The following is a 23,093-nucleotide window of genomic DNA, read 5'->3' on the forward strand; positions in this document are numbered from 1 at the left end:
CCACATGAATTGATTCTAAGCTTCGGAAAGGGCATAAACCAATTCCATATCCCTGTAATATAGCTAACTGTACTTCTGTCTTGCTTGGTTGGTTTGGTGTTCATCACTTCCGCTATTTCATTGCACACAGCTAATGCTTTTGATTTCACTAATTTCTTCTGCTTGTATAGAATTCCTGTGCAGTTGGATGTGCCAGAGTCTTGATCATTGCAATGCAACGTGTGTACAGTCACAACTGTGCACAGGATCCTGTGCTAGGTTGCATCTATAGCAGTCCAGTCTCATTCTAATAGTGTTCCTCATTAGGACTCGTTGTCCCACCTCTTGGTGCCATCCAGTTGTTTTGGACTTCAGTTCCCATCAGCATGGCCAATGGTCAGGAATGCTGGGAGTTGTAGTTCAAAACATCTAGAGGGCACTGGGTTGGGGAAGACTGTGCTAACCTCAGCTTTAAATTAAATTTGGCTTATACGGCATTTCAGCTTTCAAAAGCAGTAGAGAGCTACTCACGGTAAAGAACGTGACTTGGATTACAACCTTTTAAAAGTGCCTTGAATTTAAGAAAAGCAGTTTAGTAGGAAATGCTGGCTTGTTTGTGAAAGTATTGGATTATATGAGATAACACTCTCTTAAGGTTACAGTTTATTAGAAGATCTGTGCCTGCAGAGTCGTGTGCTCTTTCCTTTCCCTTCCCTTTTTGGAAATAACCATGGTGCACAACATGGATTGAGCATCTCATGTTTAAGCAAGGGATTTGCAAAATTGGCTATAACCCATTGGGACATCTGGGAAAGGAGAAATACAGTAAATACTCCCCCCACCAGATTGTGGGATTTATTTGTTCGTTTGTTTTTTGTCCACTAACCTTGATTTAAAACCAGGGCTGGCTCCAGATTTTTTAGGACCTGTGGGCAAGACATCCTTAATGGGCTCCCTCCCTCATTGAGTCGACACTATCACTGCCATTGTCACCAGCTGCTATTGCTTCTCATCCTCTTTCTCATCATTGCTGCCACATGCTTGCTTGGCAGGCAGAGAGTCAGTGAGCAAATAGGCAGTGGCATCTATTGTTGCTCCTTACCACCACCACCGTTGTTTGGGACAGTGAAAAGCAGGTGAACAAGCAGGTTGCAATGTAAAGAGGAGTTGCAGCTCCAGGGGGCTCTTGTCAGTGGGCCCCTGCTGGGGTGTGGGCCCTCGGCAGGTGCCCAGCCATGCCTACCCTTGATGCCAGCCATGTTTAGAACTCTGAGGGGGTCCACTGATCCCCTCTCAAGCAAAAATTATGTCATTCACTAAAGTATTGAGAAAAGCATGTGTGGAACATTCCATGGTATTGAAGTAAACACTATGGGTTGGATCTAGACTAAGTTAGGTCCCACTGATTTCCCTGGGAACTGTGTGCAACTAACTTAGTGTGGAGTGGACACACAGGGCTGGATCCACTGGAGTGCCTGTGTGCAGGGCACTTACTATGCATTTGTTGCAGGGGATCCAGAAGTGATCTGTAATGCAGTACTTCTGTTGAAGGGAGCGTTTCTCTCGCCCCGAGTGCTCAAGCTGCAGTATTTTGTTTCTGGAAATAATTGGTTTTCTTGTTCTCCCAGCATGTCCATGATTGTGAGTGCGGTTTGGCAGGAGGTGTTTTTTGTATTGTTTTTACGTGTCAAGGGCACATATTAGATCAGTGATGCAGAGCCTCCGGCCCAGAGGCCACATTCAGCCATCCTGGGTTCCTATCTGGTCCTCCAGGATTCAGCAGATGGCCAGACCCTTTTCCACCAATCACCAATTGTTTGGTGACTTCCTGGCTTTTTTTGCAGTTTTCCCCCATTCTAAAAGGTTGCAATGCCTTTCCTTAGTTATGGCAGGAAGAGCTCTAAGCTAAGATACACTGCTATTTTTGACCTGCCCCTTTTTTTGCCTTCAGCCCTGCCCCTTGTACCTTAAACCCCACCCACCACTGGAATGTGGGTCCCGAGAGCTCCAAAATGAAATTTGGCCCTCAGGCTGAAAGGGGTTCAACACCTCTGTATTAGATACGGCCTGTGATGACATTGGTGATAACTGAGCAGCCCCTCTCACCTTGCCTGTACCATTTTGTGAGCCCCCACTTCAAGGCCATTGGTTCACCTTTGAGAACAACTAAACTGTCAGGCACAAGAAACGGCTTTTTTGGCAATGGCCCCATGCCTGTAGAATCGATTACCAGCTGGGATGCATCAGGCCCCATCTGTACTGTCCTTTAGAAGGCCCTAAATATGCATTTATTCTCAGTTACTTTCTCTTAAGGGCTTTATTGAGCTGCTGAATGGAATTTGTTTTAGCTTGTTATTGGTCTTAATGTTTTGGGGCTGGTTTTAATTTTACTCTTGGCTTGGCTTTTAGTTTTGTGATATTGATGTTTTTGAGAGGATTTTTTTTAGCCTTAAAGATGTCCTATAAGTATTTTAAATAAATATTTTTTTAAAAAATAAAAATGCTGTGCCACTGAAGTGTGGGAATATCCATCTTAAAAGTGCTTTTTTTATATACTCCCTGCCACCCCCGGTAGCAATTCCCCATCACCTGATAAAGTGCTGTTGCTTTCTCCTCTCTTTGAAAGCTGTATATTCCCCCTGTCCAGCACTGAAGCACATATCTTCCCAAACCTTTAAAACACGTGGCTGTCTCCCTCCAGCAATACCACCCCTGCCCCCTTATGAAAAGATGGATATTGCTACTGGCACTGGATTGGGACTGACAAAAGTTTAGCACTAGGGCGAAATCGCTTGGAAAGGCCCTCTTTTACAAATGTGGGTGCTGAGCAATGTGGGTGCCTAAGCGTGTGACTGCTATTAACTTAGTATGTAGGTGGCTCAGATGCCTTGTTTGTTTATGCTAGTTACCATAGGAAGTTATGGCTGCCCCGGCCTTACGCCTGAGATAAGGAGATGTAGAGTCATTTTTCCAAAGGTCACATATGTGACACCGCCCAGGCATTCAGTGTTAACTCCCTTAAGTTCAAGTGACCTCTGTAATCACTGCCCTGTCTTTTCTCCATGCCATGGCATCAACCTTCCTTGCCGGTGTGCATTTTTTGAGGCGTTAAGATGGTTGTGTAGGTGCTCGGTGGTCACGGAAGTAGCATTTCTGTAATTCTGTAAGGCTGAGCACAGTGTTCTAACTACAGGTTTGTTTTCCCAAGTCATTGTTTCACTTCCCCTGAAAACAGAACAGCGCGGCTGCCTGGGCAACTGGCTCAAAAGGACTGGCCGGCTCCATACTAGCTTCCGGTGAAATGTGCTTTTGTAACTTCCTCTAGTGGCATGAAATGTAGCCTCATTTCTGCAGCAGTGTTTTTTTGTTTTTGTTTTGCGGGGGTGGGGCTGGAGAGATGGCAGAGGCTTGTTTTTTTCCCCCCTCACATCACTTGTGGAATCTGGATCGTTGTTCTCTCTGAACACCTGCCAAGAGCTCTTAAAATAATGCGGAAAAGAAAAGAAGCCAAAAATGTAGCTGCCTCAGTGCTGTTGACTAAAGCCGGATGTGTGCCTGTGATTCTAGTAGCTTTTTCCTGTCCTAGAGCCTCAAGAAAACAGAGCACTGCTAGCATCCAAAAAGCTGGCACACCAAGAATCTGGGGGATGACTGATATTTGTGCCCAAATCTAGGGACAGGGTCCAGATTTTGGGAGCTACAGGCAAGATACATATATATATGGAGCTGTGGGGAGGCAATGGATGCACGTATCTGGGAGGGGAAGAGAATCACTTCTTTCTGAGAAGACCAGTGGCAAGAGTTGTGGGAAGATTAGACCTACAATAAGCTTCTTGAGTTGAAACCAGCACTTAGATTGTGGTCAAATGCATCATTTAAGGACCGAAGGAAGGAAGGAGGTTGTCCTGACTTGGTTGAGGACCAAACACACAGTCTCTACCCATTAGTATCAGTTGACGGGTGGGGAGGCCCCACCCAGGCGCATGCCTTGTAGTGTCCCCTTGCTGTTACACACATCTTGCACAATTATCAAGTGTGCAACAGGCCTTTCTGCAGGCTTCACCAAAGGCTGTGTGGCTTTCCATGTGCAGCACAAAGGGCTCCTACTCCAAAGGAGCTTAACACACACACCAGTCTTCCTTTCCCACCTTTCAAGTGTGACCCTGTAACTGAAGGGATTGCTATGCTGTGGATGACTTCCAGCAAGCTTCATTAAAAAGGAAGCCTTTTCTAGTGGCTCTCTTCTAAAAACAAGCCGTGTTAACCACGGAAGGAAAGGCAGGGCTCTTGCAAGGGGCTCACAGTTCCTCACAAGTGAAACTCTGTAAAATAACAGTTGGCTGCAGAATGTCAGCAGAGGTACCAAAGGGAGTGTTGCCTGGGGAGCAGCTGCATTTCCCATAAGCAATTTGTAGGAAAATACCCCACCCTTGACAAGCAGCCTTAACGCCCCATCCACTGACTGCACATCCACTGTCAGATCATTATTTTTATCCTGTATACTAATAGGAAGCTCATACTCAGATTCTGGATCCTTATGAAAATGAAGAGAGTAATATGTAGTTGCAGAAGGGGGAGGTATAAGCATGCTTGAGAACACCCCAGGGTTTTCAGAGAAGCGCGCACACAAAAATCTTTAGGAAAATAATCCCTCCCCCAGCCCCCAAACCCCAGTCGAATGAGGACTGAGCATGCTCAGTGGCCACAATGATGAGGAACGATGGAAATGGAATGGAGTGCCTTGGAAGACAGCCTGGCTGGCTGGCACCCTGAACACGAGCATTCCACACTGCAACATTTTATTGCAGGCCTCACTTGTTGAAATAAAAATGCCACTAGCCTGTTTTGTATGCTTGAGCCTCGTTCTCTGATTGGGATATCAAAGTAATTCAAACTGCTCTGTTTTCTAGTAAAACCTGAACATGGGATGTTTTGACTACTCTCCCTTTGAAATTCAAGGCAGGGAGCTTATTTCACAAGAGAGGCCAGCACAAAGGAAGCTGACCCACACATGAGACAAACTGTTGGGTTGTGGGAGTACCATTCACAGAAAGATGCTTAGGCCTTGCTCCCCGGTACTATTTGTTAGGGGACTTCCACAATAGATAGAAAGCTGATATATGATGTTGTACACAAATGCACACCCACACACATACGCCCTCTCTCTCCCCTCTAGAAATTTTTTTTTTTTTAAATAAGGCCAAAAATGGCACACTTATCAGTTGAAACTCAGGACTGATAATTTTCCATCTCTGTTCTGCTCGTTCTCCATCATATTTTCTGTGCAGTCAGATAATGAAATTCTGATACTTCACTGATAGTTGGAAGGTAAAAATAGATAATAATTTGGTGCCTTTTGTAAAACCTCTCATAACTGACATTGTAATGAGAGTACTCTAGCACCAGTAGACTTTGTCCTGAGACGGGACTTTTGATGTTGGTTAATTTTTTGTTGATGTTTGTTGACCTTCTCTAAATTTTCAGGGGTCTACATTCCACTTTTGCCACTTTGTTTCAGAAAATGTACGATACTGTGATGGAAATGCTCTGCTTAGTTCCTCTTACATTTAGAATGGCTGAAGCATATTCATGAGGTGACAGACACTGCCTACTGCAGACTTAATTCATGTATCTTTTTCTGTCCCTTTATTCCCTGACTGAGCAGCTGTTCTAAAGTAGCTCTCCCACTCCTCAGTAGCTTCATTTACTGTTTTGTAAATTAGATAATTGAAAAGTGGTATAAAAACACCACTTTTTTAAAAAAAAAATCCTTCTTTCAACAAGCCTATAAGTACAGGCTGTTAGCACATTTGATTTCAGCCTCCATTCTCCCTCTGTGATGACTTTCCCTGAAAACAGCAGGCTATGGCTGAAATTTGAACCTGAGATCTGTTGCAAACATGAATCTGGGATGCATGTGGAAGGCTCAGGGAAGCAGCTGGGTAGAGGAAGGCTTAAACACTCCTCTCTCTTTGCGGCTTCTCCACTAACAATTGCGACCCTCTCCTTCTTGATACTTTGCACTAGAAGCAGTAGCTGGAACACACAAGTTGCAGGTGGGACATCATGTAATTCTCACCATTAGGGAGATGTTGTCCCAGCACATAAACCCAGTAAAAGCTGGTCCACTTGCAACCCATCCATCCCAGCAGTAGTTGCTGATTTAGTACTCTGTTTCTATGTGGTGTTGCTAGAAAGTGAGACTCTCATGCAAGAGGGACCCATTTCCTCGAGAAGTTCTTCATGATGCCTAACCAGGCATCACAAGGAATTGGCCTGCTTCCTCCAGACTAGATCAGCTGGCTAGGCAGAGTTGCACCCTGAAAGCTTAATGATGAATGGATCTGTTGGAGCAAGGGGGGGCTGCCAGTCTCCAGGCTGGAGCCCTTCCAAGCCAGGGGGTCCATACCTCAGAAAATCCAACAAAGGCTGCCGTTCTTCCTGAGGATATATCAGATGGCTCACCAGTGCTCTTCTGTTTCAAGTTCCACACTGCAAACTGCAGAACTTCAAAGTACTTCTCACTCTGCTCTTTGCTAGTGCATGTTGTACTCCCGTAAGAAAATTACGAGAGGAGGAGCGATGGAGGGGGATCCACTGTCTGTCTCTTTCTCCCGAAAAGAAATAGGATGGTGCAAATGCATGCACTGACTCAACGTTGTCTCCAGAATTGTAATAGCAGCTCTGTGTAGGTGTGCGCATTAATAGCATGTGCTTGATTCAAGCACACCTTGGGTGTTTATGTTGAGAAGTAATTCCTTTATAAACTCTCTGCACAGACTTTCTAAACATAGACCTAAAAAGAGAAAGCAATAATGTAAATGAAAACAGGCCCTCAGAATTCTCCCAGTTAGAAACATAACTGCCCACCCCTGCTTGTCATCTGATGAGTGCATTGTGTGAGATTCTGCTTGGAGAGTACGGCTGCCTGCATGCCTAGGGAGTTTATGGTGTACAGAGTACTAGATAATGAGCTGGAGTATATGGTATTGCGCTGTATTTATGTAAACAGGTCTCAAGGCCACCTAATAAGGCCCTTAATACTTTGGGCTCTGTGTGTGTGTGTGTGTGTGTGTGTGTGAGAGAGAGAGAGAGAGAGAGAGAGAGACAGACAGACAGACAGACAGTCAGACAGACAGACAAGAGAGCATGCATTGGTTTGTATTTGAATTCTTGTGCTAGATATCCCAGGTCCTGGTCCATTTTTCTGACTGGAGGAACAACATTACCAAATGCATTTTCAGAGCTCTGCTTAAGGTACCCTCTTGACTGTGGCTGTCTTTGCATTGTGTCAGAAGGGCTGGCAGATGGACAAAGAGCACAGACCCCAGCATACAATGAGCTGGGAGTTCAGACATCAGTATGTCCACAAACAGGTTTCTAAAATTCACCATTCTGAGGCTGTGGCTTATGCATTGCCATCCTGGTTATGTTCAATACACAAGAAGTACATTGTTGATTTCTTTGTCAAGCTTCAGTCAAACTCAAGACATAAGAGCAGCCAGAGGTCTGCCAGTCCGAGAGGGCAGAAGCAGATGCTGTGGTCCAAGGGGGCCTGTTGGTCATGAACAGCAATGCTGTTCAGCAGCTTTTCCCAACGTCAGGTCCTTCAGGCTGAGGAGCAGACTTAGTTGTTAAGACTTTAGAAAGCCTGGTGAGTCTTGATTAGCTTATGGTGTCAGCTGACTGTAATCAGGCTGGTACTGAAGTCTAGAGGGCACCCTTGACTTATAGCAGAGGTGGGGAACATGTGGCCCTCCAGATGTTGTCCTGCAACTCCCATCAGTCTTAGCCAGCAGGACCAAAAGTCAGGGATGATGGGAACTGCAGTCCAGCAACGTCTGGAGGGCCATATCTTCCCCATCCTTGACCTATAGGGTTTAGTCTGCCTAGTTTGCTGAGGAACCAGAGTACCGGTGGTGCAGGAAATAAAGCACTGGATATTAGTTGCTGGAGGCCTGGGTTTGAGCCTTTGCCTTTCCTTGGCTCCTGTTTTGTGCATTTGAGTTGGGGATGGGTTAGAAATTATTATATTTATTTTTGTTTAAAACAATTATATCCCACCCTATGTTATTAGGATCTCAGGGCGGCATACAGATAAAATCAATTTAGATAGTAAAACAATAAATAATTTAAACAGCAAAAAACATATTAAACCAAGCTAATACCAATTTAAAATCTAAAACAATAAAACTGTTAAAACAGTGTGCTACTTTAGATAATGCATTTAGCCTCAAAGGCTTTGATATAAAACCATGTTTTAACTTGGTGATAAAATGAAACCAATGTCTGCACCAGTTGGGCTTCCAAGGGGAGGGCATTCCGCAACCAGGGTGCAACAGCAGAAAAAGCCCTCTCCCATGTCTTACCGTAGTGTATGTCTTGCACTGGTGGGACTCAGAGGAGGGCTCCTCCAACAGATCTCAATCCCTGGCAGGCATATATAGGGGGAGGCGCTCCCTCAAATATCGAGGTCCCAAGCTGCTTAGGGCTTTAAATGTCATCACTAGCACCTTGGATTCTGATTGGAAGTATATTAGCAGCCGGTGCAATTCCTTTAAGCCTGGTGTTATGTGATCTTTGTGAGATGTTCCGGTCAGCAGTCTAGCTGCTGCATTTTGCAGTAGCTGCAATTTCCAAGTCTACTTCAAGGGCAACCCCACATAAAGTGCATTGCAGTAGTCTAATCGGGAAGTTACCAGCACATGCGCTACTGTAGCTAAGTTATCCCTATCCAGGAAAGGCCAAAGCTGGCGGATCAGCTGAAGCTGGCCCCAAGTACTCTGGGCCACAGAGTCCACCTGGGGTTCCAGTGACAGAAACAGATCTAGGAGTACTCCCAAGCTACACACCTGCTCCTTCAGGGGGAGTGCAACCCCATCCGGGACAGATCGCTTACCCAATTCCCAGACGTGTGAACCACCAATCCACAGAGCTTCTGTCTTGTCATGATTCAGCTTCAGTTTATTAGCCCTCATCTAGCCCATTACAGCCTCCAGGCACTGGTCCAGCACATTCACCGCCCTAGCTGCCTCTGACGACAAGGAGAAATAGCTGAGCATCATCAGCGTACTGGTGACACCCCACTCCAAAACTCCTAATGACCTCACCCAACAGCTTCATATAGATGTTGAACAGCATGGGGGATAGAATAGAACCCTATGGCACCCCACAGGTTAATAGCCATGGGGTAGAACAGGAATCCCCCAATACCAGTCTCTAGAATCGGCCCTGCAGGTAGGAGTGGAACCACTGTAGCACAGTGCCCCCAACACCCATCCCGCAGAGCTGATCCAGTAAGATACCATGATCAATGGTATCAAAAGCCGCTGAGAGATCCAGGAAGATCGACAGGGTAGCACTCCCCCTGTCTTTCACCTGGAGTAGGTTGTCAGTCAGAGCAACCAAGGCCATTTCAGTGCCGTACCCTGGCCTGAAACCAGACTGAAATGGGTCCAGATAATCCATTTCCTCCAAGAACGTCTGAAGCTGCCCAGCCATCACATGCTAGTAATTTAGTAATTTTAGTAAAAGCTAGTAATTTTCCCTAGTAATTTATCATTTTAACTCTTAAACTTATCCTGAGTAGCATCCATATTCACAACTGCATATTGACATTTCTGTAACATTGTTAGTACACCATGGTAGTGGTGACCAGTTCTTCCTGACAGGGTTGATTAGTTGATGCATAACCATAACTCCTAATAACACAATTTGTTCTGTCATCTGTAAGGAAATAGCACAGTACACAACTGTGTGGCTACCATGTCTAAGATGCTATCTAGGCTGTTTTGGTTGTCCGTGGTGGTATTTGATTATAGAGCTCCCTTTGCTTTTACGGTACAGGTCAAAAACAAAGAGACGGCTGCCTTGGCTGCTGCCAAAGTCATTGAGACCAAGAGTGAAGATGAGCTGGAGGACTACATGGTGGAGATTGAGATCCTCGCAACTTGTGACCACGCTTATATCGTGAAGCTGCTGGGAGCATTTTATCATGATGGCAAACTATGGGTAAGGTGACTCTAATGCAGTAGTCTTCCCTTTGAGGTCTAAATGGCCTCTCAAGGATGCTACAAATGTGGGAGCTTGAGATTAAGATTTTGTCATTAGGTGGGCAGATGTTGGTTCCAAGTAGCTTTGTCCTGCAGTCCTGTTAAAGTTACTTACTGGATACCTTAGAGCTGCTTATTGCTTATGAGATTTTCTTGATAAATACAGTAACAGTTGTATGTGGAGTTCACATTAGCTTGTGACCTCTTTGACTACCCCTAATCTTTAATTTGTGTTAAGAAACTGGATTTTTAAAAACAATCTGCTTTTTCCCCATCTCTGTTCCAGAGGCCCCTTACTTGTCTAGACGGATAAGATCTCTTTACCTTCCTTCCTGTTAAAAAAAAATCTACATATCCTCTGTTCTGTTGTGCTCACTGTGTCATAAGGCAATTTCCATATTAACATCAAGCTTTGTCTCAGAAATTAATGAAATAAGGTCATGCAAGATTTTGCATTCCCTAGTAGCTAGCACTTTTCTGATGTCTTGTGATGTTTGTTTGGAAAGCCCTCAGTAAAGTTAGTTGACAGTTTTTGGTTGCTTAATCAGTCACCCATTTTGGACGCAATACTAAGCTATTGTTTAGCACTACATGCAGAAGCTGGCTGTGGTCTCCCTCCCCTATGTTCCTCAGGCACTGCTATGAGATCAGAAGCACCCTCTTCCTGTTTTAAACAAGCTGGAGTTAATTGTTACATCCAAACTGGTTAGTTTAAACTATGATTTTCTAAGAAGCCCAGACTGTAAATTATGGTTTGATCTTGGCTTGTTTCGACAAGCCATAGTTTAAAGAAGCCTTCCCCACCCTGGGCCTCTCTTGAGAGGTTTTGGCCTACAACTCCCATCATCCCTGACCATTGGCCATGCTGGTTGGGGTTGATGGCAGTTGTAGACCAAAACGTCTGGAGGGATTGATTTAAACTAATCAGAGTTTCCCCAATTCAGGCATAATGATAAACTCCAGTTAATTTAAAATGGGAATCAGATGCTTCTGATCTTCTTGCAGCTGATTCCGGAGAAGGAGTGGTGGGGAGCACGTGAGCCCAAGACTTGCTTAAGTTTAGATATATCACAAAACTGTGGTGTAGTTTGCATCCGAAACAGGCCAGTATCTATGCAGTTTTTCTCTGCTCTTGTCAAGATGAGTTAACAGATACTGAATCTTGAACACTATCCCTGTATTAATGTTTAGTTGCATCTATTGAGATTTTAAAGCTTGAGCATGAAAATGCTTTTCTCATGCTAGAGGAGCTCCACACGTATTGCCAAGGCACTGGGAAGTCAAATTTGTCTTGTTTCTGATGGGTAGTCTGTCCCTCATATTTTTATTAATTATAATAAATTATAGTAATAAATATAAGTAATAATTATTTTTAAAGTTAAAATGCGAATCTTTATATGATAATGCTCAATCCACTGGACGTTGTCTACAATATAGTTGGGAATAAAATCTACTGAAATCAGTCAATCTACTGGGATTGACTTCTGAATAAACATAGGATTAGCCTATTTGTGTTAAAATCTGTATTCAGTATGCAGTCAGGAGCAGAATATGAACCAAATTGGAAGGGTAGGAGAGAATGGCAGATCTTCCAGATTTATGTTGCTGGGGTTTGGGTGGGATGGAGCTCCTTGTATACTGGAACTCAGTCTGAACACTGGAAACAGAAGGTGGAATGGAACCTTCTGGATGGCTTTGTTGAAAGTGGCTAGTAGGCCACTGCTGTGGAAGTGAACCACTTCACACAGGACATTTTTCCTACATGGGTGTATAAAGAAAGCGTCTGTGAAAATGGCAAAAGTCTGTTGGAAGGCACAGCAAGCGGCGGCATTTATTTCACATTGGTTTCTGGGGAGGGGTTCATGAACTTCTCTAGAAAAATGTTGCATAGAATGTTATGTACAATGTGAAAGGAACTTTCACTTTCAGGTATAGAACCCTTTGAGTCCAGGTCAAGTCAGGACTCATTTCTGGATATGTAGTTCTGGGAAACAGCACACAAGCCTCAGCTTTTTGGCGAATGCTTTGGACTAGCGTTGGGAAACTTGGGCTTGGAATAGTCAAGTGTTCTCTTATGACTTGAATTAAACAGTTAAGCACAGTGCTTGAGAGAGGCTGCATTTCAGATACTGTGTTGCAATCTATTTTGCAACTCCTCTCCCTGCCCCTTGTTGACTAGGTATGTTAGCTGCAATGAAGAAATTAGGCCATTAAAATATAAACCAGATTTCATTCCGTTATCTCAGTGCTCAAGAGAAACATCACATTATAGTCTTTCTTGGCCCCACTGAAAGCAGGTGTGGGGTTCCAACCCCTTTCATTCTGATATCTCAGTCTTTAAAGCAAATATTGTGTTATGATTTATTTTGCATTTTCTTCTCTTTTTTTGAAGGTGGGTTTGCGGGTCAAGCTGGTATTTGAACTTGAAATGTAGAGCTGTGTCCTGAACATGTGTACCAAATTTGATCCCACTATCTCAACATTCAATATCCCAGTGTTCGTCTCAATGTCCAATATCTCAATGTTTGTCATGTTACAAATTAGACAAATGAATGGAAGACCACACTGGCTAGATAAATCAAAGGCCTTGTTTTCCTTGACCAGTAAGACCAAACTTCTTAATCTGCTTTGGATCCAGTTCTAACTTCTTTCAAGAAGTCAGCATTGTTATGAATTTATAAGCCATTCTTATAATTTCTGTAGCCAGCTGCCTCCTGATGGCTGCTTCTTTTCATATTCAAGTTAACAGAACAGTATTTTTAAGGCATTGCCTCCCAGAGGTGATAGTGGGATCAGATTACATACAGCAGACTATTCTACTTTCAAGATGCTAAAATAAGCAACTATCTGTCTCTAGGCTATGTGGCCATTTCATAGGACCAAAATGAAATGTTTTATGTGTGTCTCTTACAAAGACAGCAGAGAGTCTTCAAAGTTTTTCTTTAGAGTGTGTGTGTGTGTGTGTGTGTGTTATTTTAAAGTATGAAGAAGATTCTCAGCTGGCAGTTTAAATACTGACTATAGGACCTGGAGAAAAGCACTTGTCAAAACATCTCTGGCTGCACCCCGCCTCCACCCCCCAAGCTGCCTACACCCTTGATTTTAAGCACATTTTCTTGGAAGGAAGCCCCATTTGTTTAAAGATCTGCTACTGTTGTTCAGTATCTCTTGAAAGCCATAAGGATTAGATCTTTCTTTCTTTTTTATTTAAGTGACTGACTTTTTGAGCTCAGCAGTTCTTAGGAGTTACATAAAAATGACTCAAAAGAGGATGTAGAGGAAGGAACAGGTAACATCTTGCCCACTCTCTTTTCATTCATTTTGGTGTTATTTTACTCCTAACACAGGAACAGTTATGCACGTAATGTCAGTTTTGAAACTGAGAATGTCTGTGTCTTCCTCCCACTAACAAGCTGTTTTACTCTTCAGCTCTGCTAGCTCTTCTTCATGCTTTTTATCTGCCTAGCACAGGAGGCTTTTTCACATACAGCAGGCCAGTTTGCACCATCACCGTGGCTTAAACAAGCTTGCTGTGAGCCATGGCGTGTGCCAGGAGCAATTTGAATAATTACCACCTGGATGCGGCTTGTCGTGTTCTCCAAACCCAGGCAGCATGGCTTGTTGGAGGGTTAAGTAACCCTCAAATAACCCAGCAACAGTGGGTTATCTGAGGGTTGTTTAACCCTCCCAACGGGCCACACCGCCAAACTGCACCTGGGTGGTGAGTATTCAAATTGCGCCTGGCGCACACAGCAGCTTAAACAAGTCACTGTGGCTTGTTTAACCCATAATGAGCATGTGAACCACGTCAGCCTCTCTTGTGCTATTTCTCTGCATGTGTGAATGCTGTTGTTAATGGGACAGAAACCTTCAATGTACATTCTGGCTCATGCAGGTTTTATGTTCACATTGGCCTGTACAGGTGAAATTGCAAATACTAGAAAATCCAGCGTGGGCATGTCCTAAGAAAGAAGGCACTTTGTAGTACTTTGGAGCCTGTCAATCCTGCCAAAATATTTTAAGGTCAAAATGGAACATCAGGCCTGCTGTACAAGCACCATCCTGTAAATACTCATGAATAAACAAAGCCCCTGTGCGTTGTCTTATTAATACAAAATAGTAATTTAAAGGAAGTGAGTCAGTTTCTGATACAGACTTGATATCCTTATGAAAATGTTACTTAACTGGATTTAACTGAGCATCCATTTTGAACAGATATCACTCAGTCATTGCTGACTTAATCCTAAACTATAATAATCCAAATACACGCATGTGGCACAAATAACATCAGTTATCGTTACACCTGTACAGCAACTAACTTGATAAATTAAGTGTCAAAGAAATTTAATTTGTACAAAAGAAACAGAACAATTGGTTTAGCACACTAACAGTGCAATCCTAGGCACATCTACTTAGAAGTAAGTCCCATTGAATTCAATAGGGCTTGCTCCCAGGTAAGTGGGTATAGGATTATGCTGTAAAAGAATAAGCAAATTGCACCTAGTCAGGCCAATCCCCTTCTGAGATGCAGGTTTCAGTTGCTGACTGTGCATCTTTATTTGGTCATTTTAATTTTTACAAATTTATATTATACAAAAAACACCTCATCTCACCTGCCCTGACCTACAATTTTCCCCAAGAGCTAATAAGAACTAAGCCCAAGAAAGGAAAGAAATAACTATATAGGCCCCTTCTAATCCTATTTTTCTATGTTTCTAAGAATTAAATGGTAAATAAGTACTGTGTTTCTGGGGGCAGGGGTGGGTGGACAGATTGGCCGTGTTCACACATAATGCTAAGCCAGGATTGCAGAGAACTCTGGCTTCTTGTTCACTCCCATTTGGCTGCTCCCACCAGTGGGAGCAGCTACACTAACCAGAAACCCCCCGGGAAACAAGAGCTTATCATTACGTCCAAACTGGGACTCCTGGTTTGCCGCTCCCCTAACAAGCTAGAGTCTGAACTGAAAGTTTGTTGTTGGTTTCTCATTCCTAGCTTGTTTGGGAGCGACAAGCCAGGAGTTCCGGTTTAGAAGCAACCGTACACTTTTGCTTCCTGGTGAGTTTCTGTTGGGTTTAGCTGCTCCCACTGGCAGAAGAAACCGAGCAAGCATGATCAGGCTGTGTGCACACTGCTCATGAACGGTAAGCCAGAATTGTCCACAGTTCTGGATAATCATTATGTGTGGACATAGCTAAAAAGAGAGGAGGGAGGGTGGGAAGGGGGAGAGAGAGAAGACTATGGATTGAATCATAGAGATAATTCTTGAGGCCACTAAATGGCCTGCAGCCCTTGCCAACATGAGCTGTACAGATGTTGAAGTTTACAGTGGGTCTTAGATGGGGTTGCACTCCCCCTGAAAGACCAAGTGTGCAGTCTGGGAGTCCTCCTGGACTCTGAGCTGACTGGGGAAGCCCAGGTGGCTGCGGTGTCCAGGAGTGCCTTTTACCAGCTTAGGCTGGTACGCCAGCTGCGGCCCTATCTGGAGAGGACGGACCGTGCCTCAGTTATCCATGCACTAGTGACGTCCAGGCTAGACTACTGTATTATTATTATTATTATTTATTTCATTTCTATACCGCCCAATAGTCGAAGCTCTCTGCGCGGTTCACAAAAATTAAAACCAAACAGCACACAGCAAAACAATTGAAAATATATAGAACATTAAAACCACAATATAACAATACAACCACAATCAAACCTAGCAGCAGTGCAGGAGTTTAAAATACAGATTTAAAACAGCAACGCTAAAAGTTTAGAAAGCTAAAATGCTAAAATGCCTGGGAAAATAAAAAGGTCTTCACCTGGCACCAGAAGGAATACAATGTAGGTGCCAGGCGAACCTCACCAGGGAGCTCATTCCAGAGCCGGGGTGCCACAGCAGAAAAAGCCCTCCTCCTAGTAGCCACCTGCCTTACTTCATTTGGCAGGGGCTCACGGAGGAGGGCCGCTGACGATGATCTTAAGGTCCGGGCAGGCACATATGGGAGGAGGCGATCCTTCAGGTAACCTGGCCCCAAGCCGTTAAGGGCTTTGAATGTTAATACCAGCACTTTGAATCGGGCCCGGAAATGGACTGGCAGCCAGTGCAGCTGGAAAAGTACTGGCATAATATGAGCTCGCAGGCCAGTCCCTGTTAACAATCTTGCTGCCCTATTTTGGACGAGCTGAAGTTTCCGGACCGTTTTCAAAGGCAGCCCCACGTATAAAGCATTGCAGTAATCCAGACGAGAAGTTATCAGAGCATGGATAACTGTAGCTAGGCGATCTCTGTCCAGATAAGGGCGTAGTTGGTATACCAGCCTAAGCTGATAAAAAGTGCTCCGTGCCACTGAGTTCACCTGTGCCTCAAGTGACAGTTCTGGATCCAAGAGCACCCCCAAACTACGAACGTGATCCTTTAGGGGGAGTGCAACCCCCTCCAGAACAGGTTGAATATCACCTAGCCAGGCAGACGAACCACCCATTAACAGTACCTCCTTCTTGTCTGGATTGAGTTTCAGTTTATTGGCCCTCATCCAGTCCATTACCGTGCCCAGGCACTGATTCAGAACAGCCACTGCCTCACCTGGATTTGATGAGAAAGAGAGGTAGAGCTGGGTGTCATCCGCATATTGATGGCACCTCAGCCCACACCTCCGGATAACCTCCCCCAGCGGTTTCATGTAGATGTTAAACAGCATAGGGGATAAAATAGAGCCATGTGGAACCCCATGGCACAATTGCCATGGCACAGAGCAATAATCCCCCAGCACCACCTTCTGGAATCGGCCATCCAAGTAGGAGCAGAACCACTGTAGTACAGTGCCTCAAACTCCCAACCCAGACAACCTATCCAGAAGGATACCATGGTCGATGGTATCGAAAGCCGCTGAGAGGTCCAGAAGAATCAACAGGGTCGCACTCCCCCTGTCCCTCTCCCGGCAGAGGTCATCCCACAGGGCGACCAAGGCAGTTTCCGTTCCAAAACCAGGCATTTCGATTGAAATGGATTTAGATAATCCGTTTCATTCAACAGTGCCTGGAGCTGTCCTACAACCACCCGCTCAAGCACCTTGCCCAGGAAGGGGATGTTGGCCACTGGCCTATAATTATTAACATCCTCTGGGTCCAGTTTAGGCTTTTTCAGGAGTGGTCTAATTACCGCCTCTTTTAAAGTGGCAGGCACCACTCCCTCTCTCAAGGAGGAATTTACAACCTCCTGAACCCAGCCAGACATCCCCTCCTTGTTTGATTTAATAAGCCATGAAGGGCAAGGGTCAAGCACACAGGTGGTCGATCGGACTTGGCCAAGCACCTTGTCCGCATCCTCAGGCCTCAGTAACTGAAACTCATCCAATAAAACTGGACCAGACGGTGCTCTGAACGCCTCTACCAATGGAACTGCATTAATCGTCATGTCCAATTCATGACAAATCTGAGCGACTTTATCTTCAATGTGCCGTGCAAACTCGTCACAGCGTGCCACCAGGGGTTCCACCGTCTCTCGCCCTGGCCCAGAATGTAACAGGCCGCGAACCACTCGGAAAATCTCTGCTGGACAACACTGAGAAGATGCAATGCTGGTGGAAAAGAACTGTCTCTTTTCCACCCCCACCTCCACAGAGTAGGCTCGATAGTGGGCTCTTACCTGTTTTTGGTCAGAATGTGCTATACGTGGGGCTGCCTTTGAAGATGGTTCAGAAACTCCAGCTTGTGCAGAATGCGGCTGCCTGAGTATTGGTGGAGGCAAGGCGATTCGATCATATAACACCTGTACTGCACCAGTTGCACTGGTTACCAGTGTGTTTCCGAGCCCAATTCAAAGTGCTGGTTTTGACCTTTAAAGCCTTAAACAGTTTGGGACCAAGTTACTTGAAGGACCACCTTCACCCATATCAGCCTGCCCACACATTAAGATCAGAACAAGAGGCCCTTCTCATTTGCCCACCCATGAGAGCAGTCAGGCAGGTGATCACACATGAGAGGGCCTTCTCTGCAGTGGCCCCACACCTTTGGAACAAGCTGCCATCGGAGGTCTGCCATGCTCAGTCATGGCAGACTTTTAAGAAGGCCTTGAAAACATACTATTTTACCTTGGGCTTCTCTTGATATGACTGCTATTGTTGCTGTTACTGCCGTTAACATTGTTACTGGTTTTATTGTTGGCTTTTATTGTTATTTTTATTGTTTTTATAACTTTTAATATTTTAACTTTTTAAAGTATTTTATTGCTGTAAGCCGCCTTGGGAGGGCTTCTGCCCCGAAAGGTAGCCAAGAAATATTTTAAATAAATAAGTACCGGTTTCTACAGTGACCCTCATCACCTCCTTGCTTTCCATCAACTCAAGAGCTGATGTGGTTTGGTAGCTAGGGGTTGGTGGACCTGGGAGAGATGGATTCAAATTCTTCCTTTCTCAGGGACCGCATTGGATGTCTCTGTGTGATCCATGATCTCTGATCCTCTGCCTCCCTGTACGTAAAATGGGGATTGTTTTCAACTTGAGCCCAGTAAATGGACTGGAAATACCCAGTCACTGGGTGGACCAAATGGATGTGGAAATGGGTCAGCAATCCAGATTGAAGACCATGTAAGAGGAAGAAATGTGTATACTACTACTACTACTAATGTGATCTACCTCACAAGGTTGTGATGATTGTTTATATGGCACTTTTGAGCACTGAAATGGTTATAGTCCTCTTCAGCATCAGCCTGTAACACAAGATTAGGGATGTACAAAGTCACTTACCTTTTCGAAGGGTGACAGTGGTGGGGGGGAGGCGCTCCGTCCCTCCCCCCGAAATTCTGTCCGGCCGGCTCTGCTCCACGGTGATTCCGCAGAGCCGCCAGCTGGGGCTGCCTGCAGCCGGACATCTGGCCACTGGGCAGCCTGCAGGGACGTAAATGGCGGCTGCTGTAGCCGCCGCTGTTTGCGTCCCTGTATTTTGCTGTGATAGGCATCGTAAATATTTACATAGTCTATCACGGCAAAACAACAACAACAGCAGACGCAAATGGCGGCAATTACGGCGATTACGCCCACTACGCCATTTGCGTACCCCTTTTTTTTCGTCGTAATAGCCTACGTAAATATTTACGTAGGCTAAAACAGCAAAAAATAGGGAACACAAATGGCGGCCGCTGTAGCCGCCCCCATTTGCGTCCGCTGTTCGTTTGGTTTTTTTGCTTTCCGTGATAGGCTACGTAAATACTTACGTAGCCTATCACTGCCTCCGCAGGGACGCAAATGGCGTCCCTGCGTTAGTCAGCGTGGACAGCAGCAGGTAGGTGCTCCATTTCATGTGCCTTTCGTGGGGGGGGGGGGCCTTCATTCCGCCATGGATTTCTGGGGGCCGAATGCACTGGCATTCGGCCTCACCGAGATCCGTGGCGGAATTCTCTGACATCCCTACACAAGATTCATGACTGTATACCAAAATGTATTTTTTGTTTGGTTGTTTAACTGATGTCTGTCCTCTCCCCCTCCCCCTCTTGTAACTTGCAGTAGGGGTTGATGGGTGACTTTCCCAAATATTTTTCCTAGTAGGCTATTTTGTTTAGGAAAAATAAGGCATTATGCCTGAGCTCCCTGGTGAATAGTGCTCTTGTGTTGTAAGGGAATAATGGTAAAATGGAAGCAATCTGTTTTACAGAGAGTTAGTTATTTAAATTCCACCTACTGAATACTTGCATGCCAGACAAGCTGTTGACATTTGATTTTTTCCCGCTCCCCTTCCCAATAAGGATTGTTTTGTATTCTGTGAAGTCACCAGAAATCTGCTATGGCTTTGTGAGGTCACATGCGTGCCTAGGAAGTATGGGTGAAGCTTTCAGTCTTGATATTTCTGTTTCAGGGTATGTGGGTGGGTGCGTATACATACATACAGTGCCTTGCATAAGTATTCACACACACCCATTTGTCTTTTCCACATTTTGTTGTGTTATAACCTGGAATTAAAATGGATTTAATTAGAATGGCTTGTTACTGATCTACACAAAATAGTCCATAATGTTGAAGTGGGGGGAAAAAATCTACATATTTTACAAAATGATTTACACATAAACTAAAAAGTCTGGATTGCATAAGTATTCACCCACTTTGCTGTGACATCCCTAAATAAGCTCTGGTACAACCAACTGCCTTTGGAAGTCACATAATTAGTTGAATGGAGTCCACCTGTGTGCAATTCAAGTGTCACATGATCTCAAATTAAATACACCTGTTTCTGGAAGGCTCCAGACTTTGTTGGAGAGCATATCTAAACAAACAGCATCATGAAGACTAAGGAGCTATCAAATGAAGTCCGGGATAAAGTTCTGGAAAATCATCAATCAGGGTTGGGTTAAAAAACAATATCCCAAACTATGAAAATCCCCGGAGCACTGTTATTTAACTGTTATTACAAAATGGAAAGAATAGGACATAACCGCCACTCTGCCTAGAGAAGGCCATCCCTGAAAACTCCGTGACTGGGTAAGGAGGTCATTAGTCAGAGAAGCAACCAAGAGGCCAGTGGTAACTCTGAAGGAGCTGGGGAGAACCACAAGTGAGATGGGAGAAACTGTCCATGGGACAACTATCCCCTGGAGGCTCCACAAAGCTGGCTTTTATGGAAGAGTGGCGAGAAGAAAGCCATTGCTGGAAAAAAAAAACCTGTATCCGATCCCCTTTGGATTTTGCCAAAAGGCATGTCGGAGACACAGCAAACACGTGGAAAAAAGTTCTCTGGTCTGATGAGACCAAAATTGAACTTTTTGGCCTTACCTCAAAACGCTATGTGTGATGCAAAGCTGACAGTGCTCATCGCCCTGAGAACACCGTCCCCATGGTGAAGCATGGTGGTGGCAGCATCATGCTGTGGGGATGCTTTTCATCAGCAGGGACTGGGAAACTGGTCAGGAATGAGGGCAAGATGTATGGAGCCCTCATACAGGGTAATTCAAGAGGAAAATCTGTTTAAGTCTGCAAGGGACCTGGGACTGGGGCGGAGGTTCACGTTTCAGCAGGACAATGACCATAAACATACAGCCACAGTTACACTGGAGTGGTTTAAAAACAAGAACCTAAATGTCGCAGAATGGCCCAGTCAAAGCCCAGACCTCAATCCAATTGAGAATCTGTGGCAAGACTTGAAAATTGCTGTTCACCAGTGGTCCCCATCCAACCTGACATAGCTTGAGCAATTTTGCCAAGAAGAATAGGCAAAAATTGCAGGATCCAGATGTGCAAAACTGGTAGAGACTTAACAAAAAGACTCACAGCTGTAATTCCTGCCAAAGATGCTTCTACCAAGTATTGACCCAGAGGGGTGAATACTTATGCAGCCAACAAATGCCAATTTGTTTTTGTTTAATTGACTTTTGTGCCACAATAAAAATGTTTTGCACCTTCAAAGTGTTAAGTATGTTGTGTAAACTGGTACAAGTGGCAATTAAATCCATTTTAATTCCAGGTTGCAATACAACAAAATGTGGAAAAGTCAAAGGGAGGGGAATACTTATGCAAGGCACAGTATATATTCTTGTCAGACCCGGCTCGTGTTCAGGGAGGATCGGCTGGTGTGAAGGCCTTCTATAGTGAGCAAGAGCAGGTCAGGACTCCTTACTGCTTAGAGCAAGTAAATTTGAACTGCAAGGTTTTTTTTATAGGAGCCAGAAAGCAGGGTCCTTGTTAGGTACTTAAAATATTTGGAGGTAGAGGGTTGGCAAGGGAGAAAAACCACATACACAGAGGGAACAAGGAGTGGACGATAAACCACACAGATACACACATGGCAGTGTGGGGCACACAGAGACAATGAAAAAATGCAAATACGCTGTGTTGTTCCTCTTCACTTCACTCTCCCCACCCCTCCCATTAAGCTTACCATTTTCTTTCTGTCTGTCTGTCTGTCTTTTAAAAAAAACAACTGCAGGCCATGTTCCATCCTGTTCACCTTCTGCTAGGCTGCTCTTTTCAGCCTGAAAAAGTACACTGAACTGAATGAGAAAAGGGGAAAGATATATGGTCTTCATTCCTCTCTCCCCTCTATTATTGATTGATTTTGATTTGATTTCTACTCTACCTTTCTACCAAAAAATGGAACTCAAGGCAACTTACAAGCATAATTTAAAATTGATTAAAACAATAAAATATATCAAAATACAATAAAAACAAGAATGATAGAATAAAAAATAAAAACAGCACCCAACCCAACAGACCAACTGATGTCCAAAGGCCTTCTTGAATAAAGTGGCCTTTATTTGCTGGTGGAAGGACAGCAGAGAGGGAGCAAACCAAGCCTCCCTTGTCAGAGTTCCATCGCCTGGGAATCACCACCAAAAAGGCCTTATCTTGGGTTGCCACCAAATGTACGTTTGAAGGCGGTGGTCTTGAAAGCAGTTTCTGTGTACTTTACATGGCTGGTAGTTGATCACAGCACAGAGAACCAGAAGCACCTGCACCAGTATTCCATGGTCTGACCTGGCTCCTTCTAGGAACAATTTGAAGTCCTAGTTTCAATCCATTAAAAGATCCAAAGGGGCTATTGGCATGGTATACTATGGAGGCCATTCCTTTTTCTGAGTCCCATCACAGTTCCCCAAGGATGATCTGAGAACACCCTTATAGCATTGTGTATTTGGTTTAAAGACAAAGGTGGAGGTAGTCTCACTGGTCCCATCCTCATGATAATCCTTTGCCTGAGGGTCTGAACTTGAACATATTCCACAAAACCTTTAATTTGGCTCCTGTTCAGAGTGCCAGCCAGCAGTCCCTTCCACTAAAATACTATAATAAGCTGTAAGGAGCTTGAGGAAGCCAAGTCATTTCCCCCTCTGCAACTTTGATTTTCTGTTTTGTATTTTGCAACTGATGGTGAACATTTCATGGTGCCTTGTGGCCACTGAGCATGCTCCATCATCATTGGGCTGTTTCTTTGGGAGTGCTGCCTCTTCAAGATTTTTTTATAAGGTACTTCTGCAAATCTCAGGTTTCTCCTGAGCATGCTGATACTTCCCTCTTGTTTCTCAGTGTCACCATTTTGACTCCATTCTGTCTTGAGGCAGGAGAGATGCAAGTGTCAGACTTATATGTCACAGTG

The 23,093-nt window shown here is 44.5% G+C and overlaps 1 protein-coding gene across 1 annotated transcript in view; it reads left to right on the forward strand.

Moving 5' to 3' along the window:
• The window catches only part of STK10 (serine/threonine kinase 10), a 104,103-nt gene that overhangs the window by 25,844 nt on the left and 55,166 nt on the right, over positions 1-23,093 (forward strand). The window contains exon 2 of the mRNA XM_084838680.1: positions 9,826-9,990. Coding sequence (XP_084694806.1) covers positions 9,826-9,990 — 165 coding nt within the window. The remainder of the gene's footprint in view (positions 1-9,825; positions 9,991-23,093) is intronic.

This window comes from Heloderma suspectum, chromosome 2 (genome assembly GCF_057233095.1).
Source record: "Heloderma suspectum isolate Gila_16-S chromosome 2, 16-S_ref, whole genome shotgun sequence".
NCBI lineage: Eukaryota > Metazoa > Chordata > Lepidosauria > Squamata > Helodermatidae > Heloderma > Heloderma suspectum.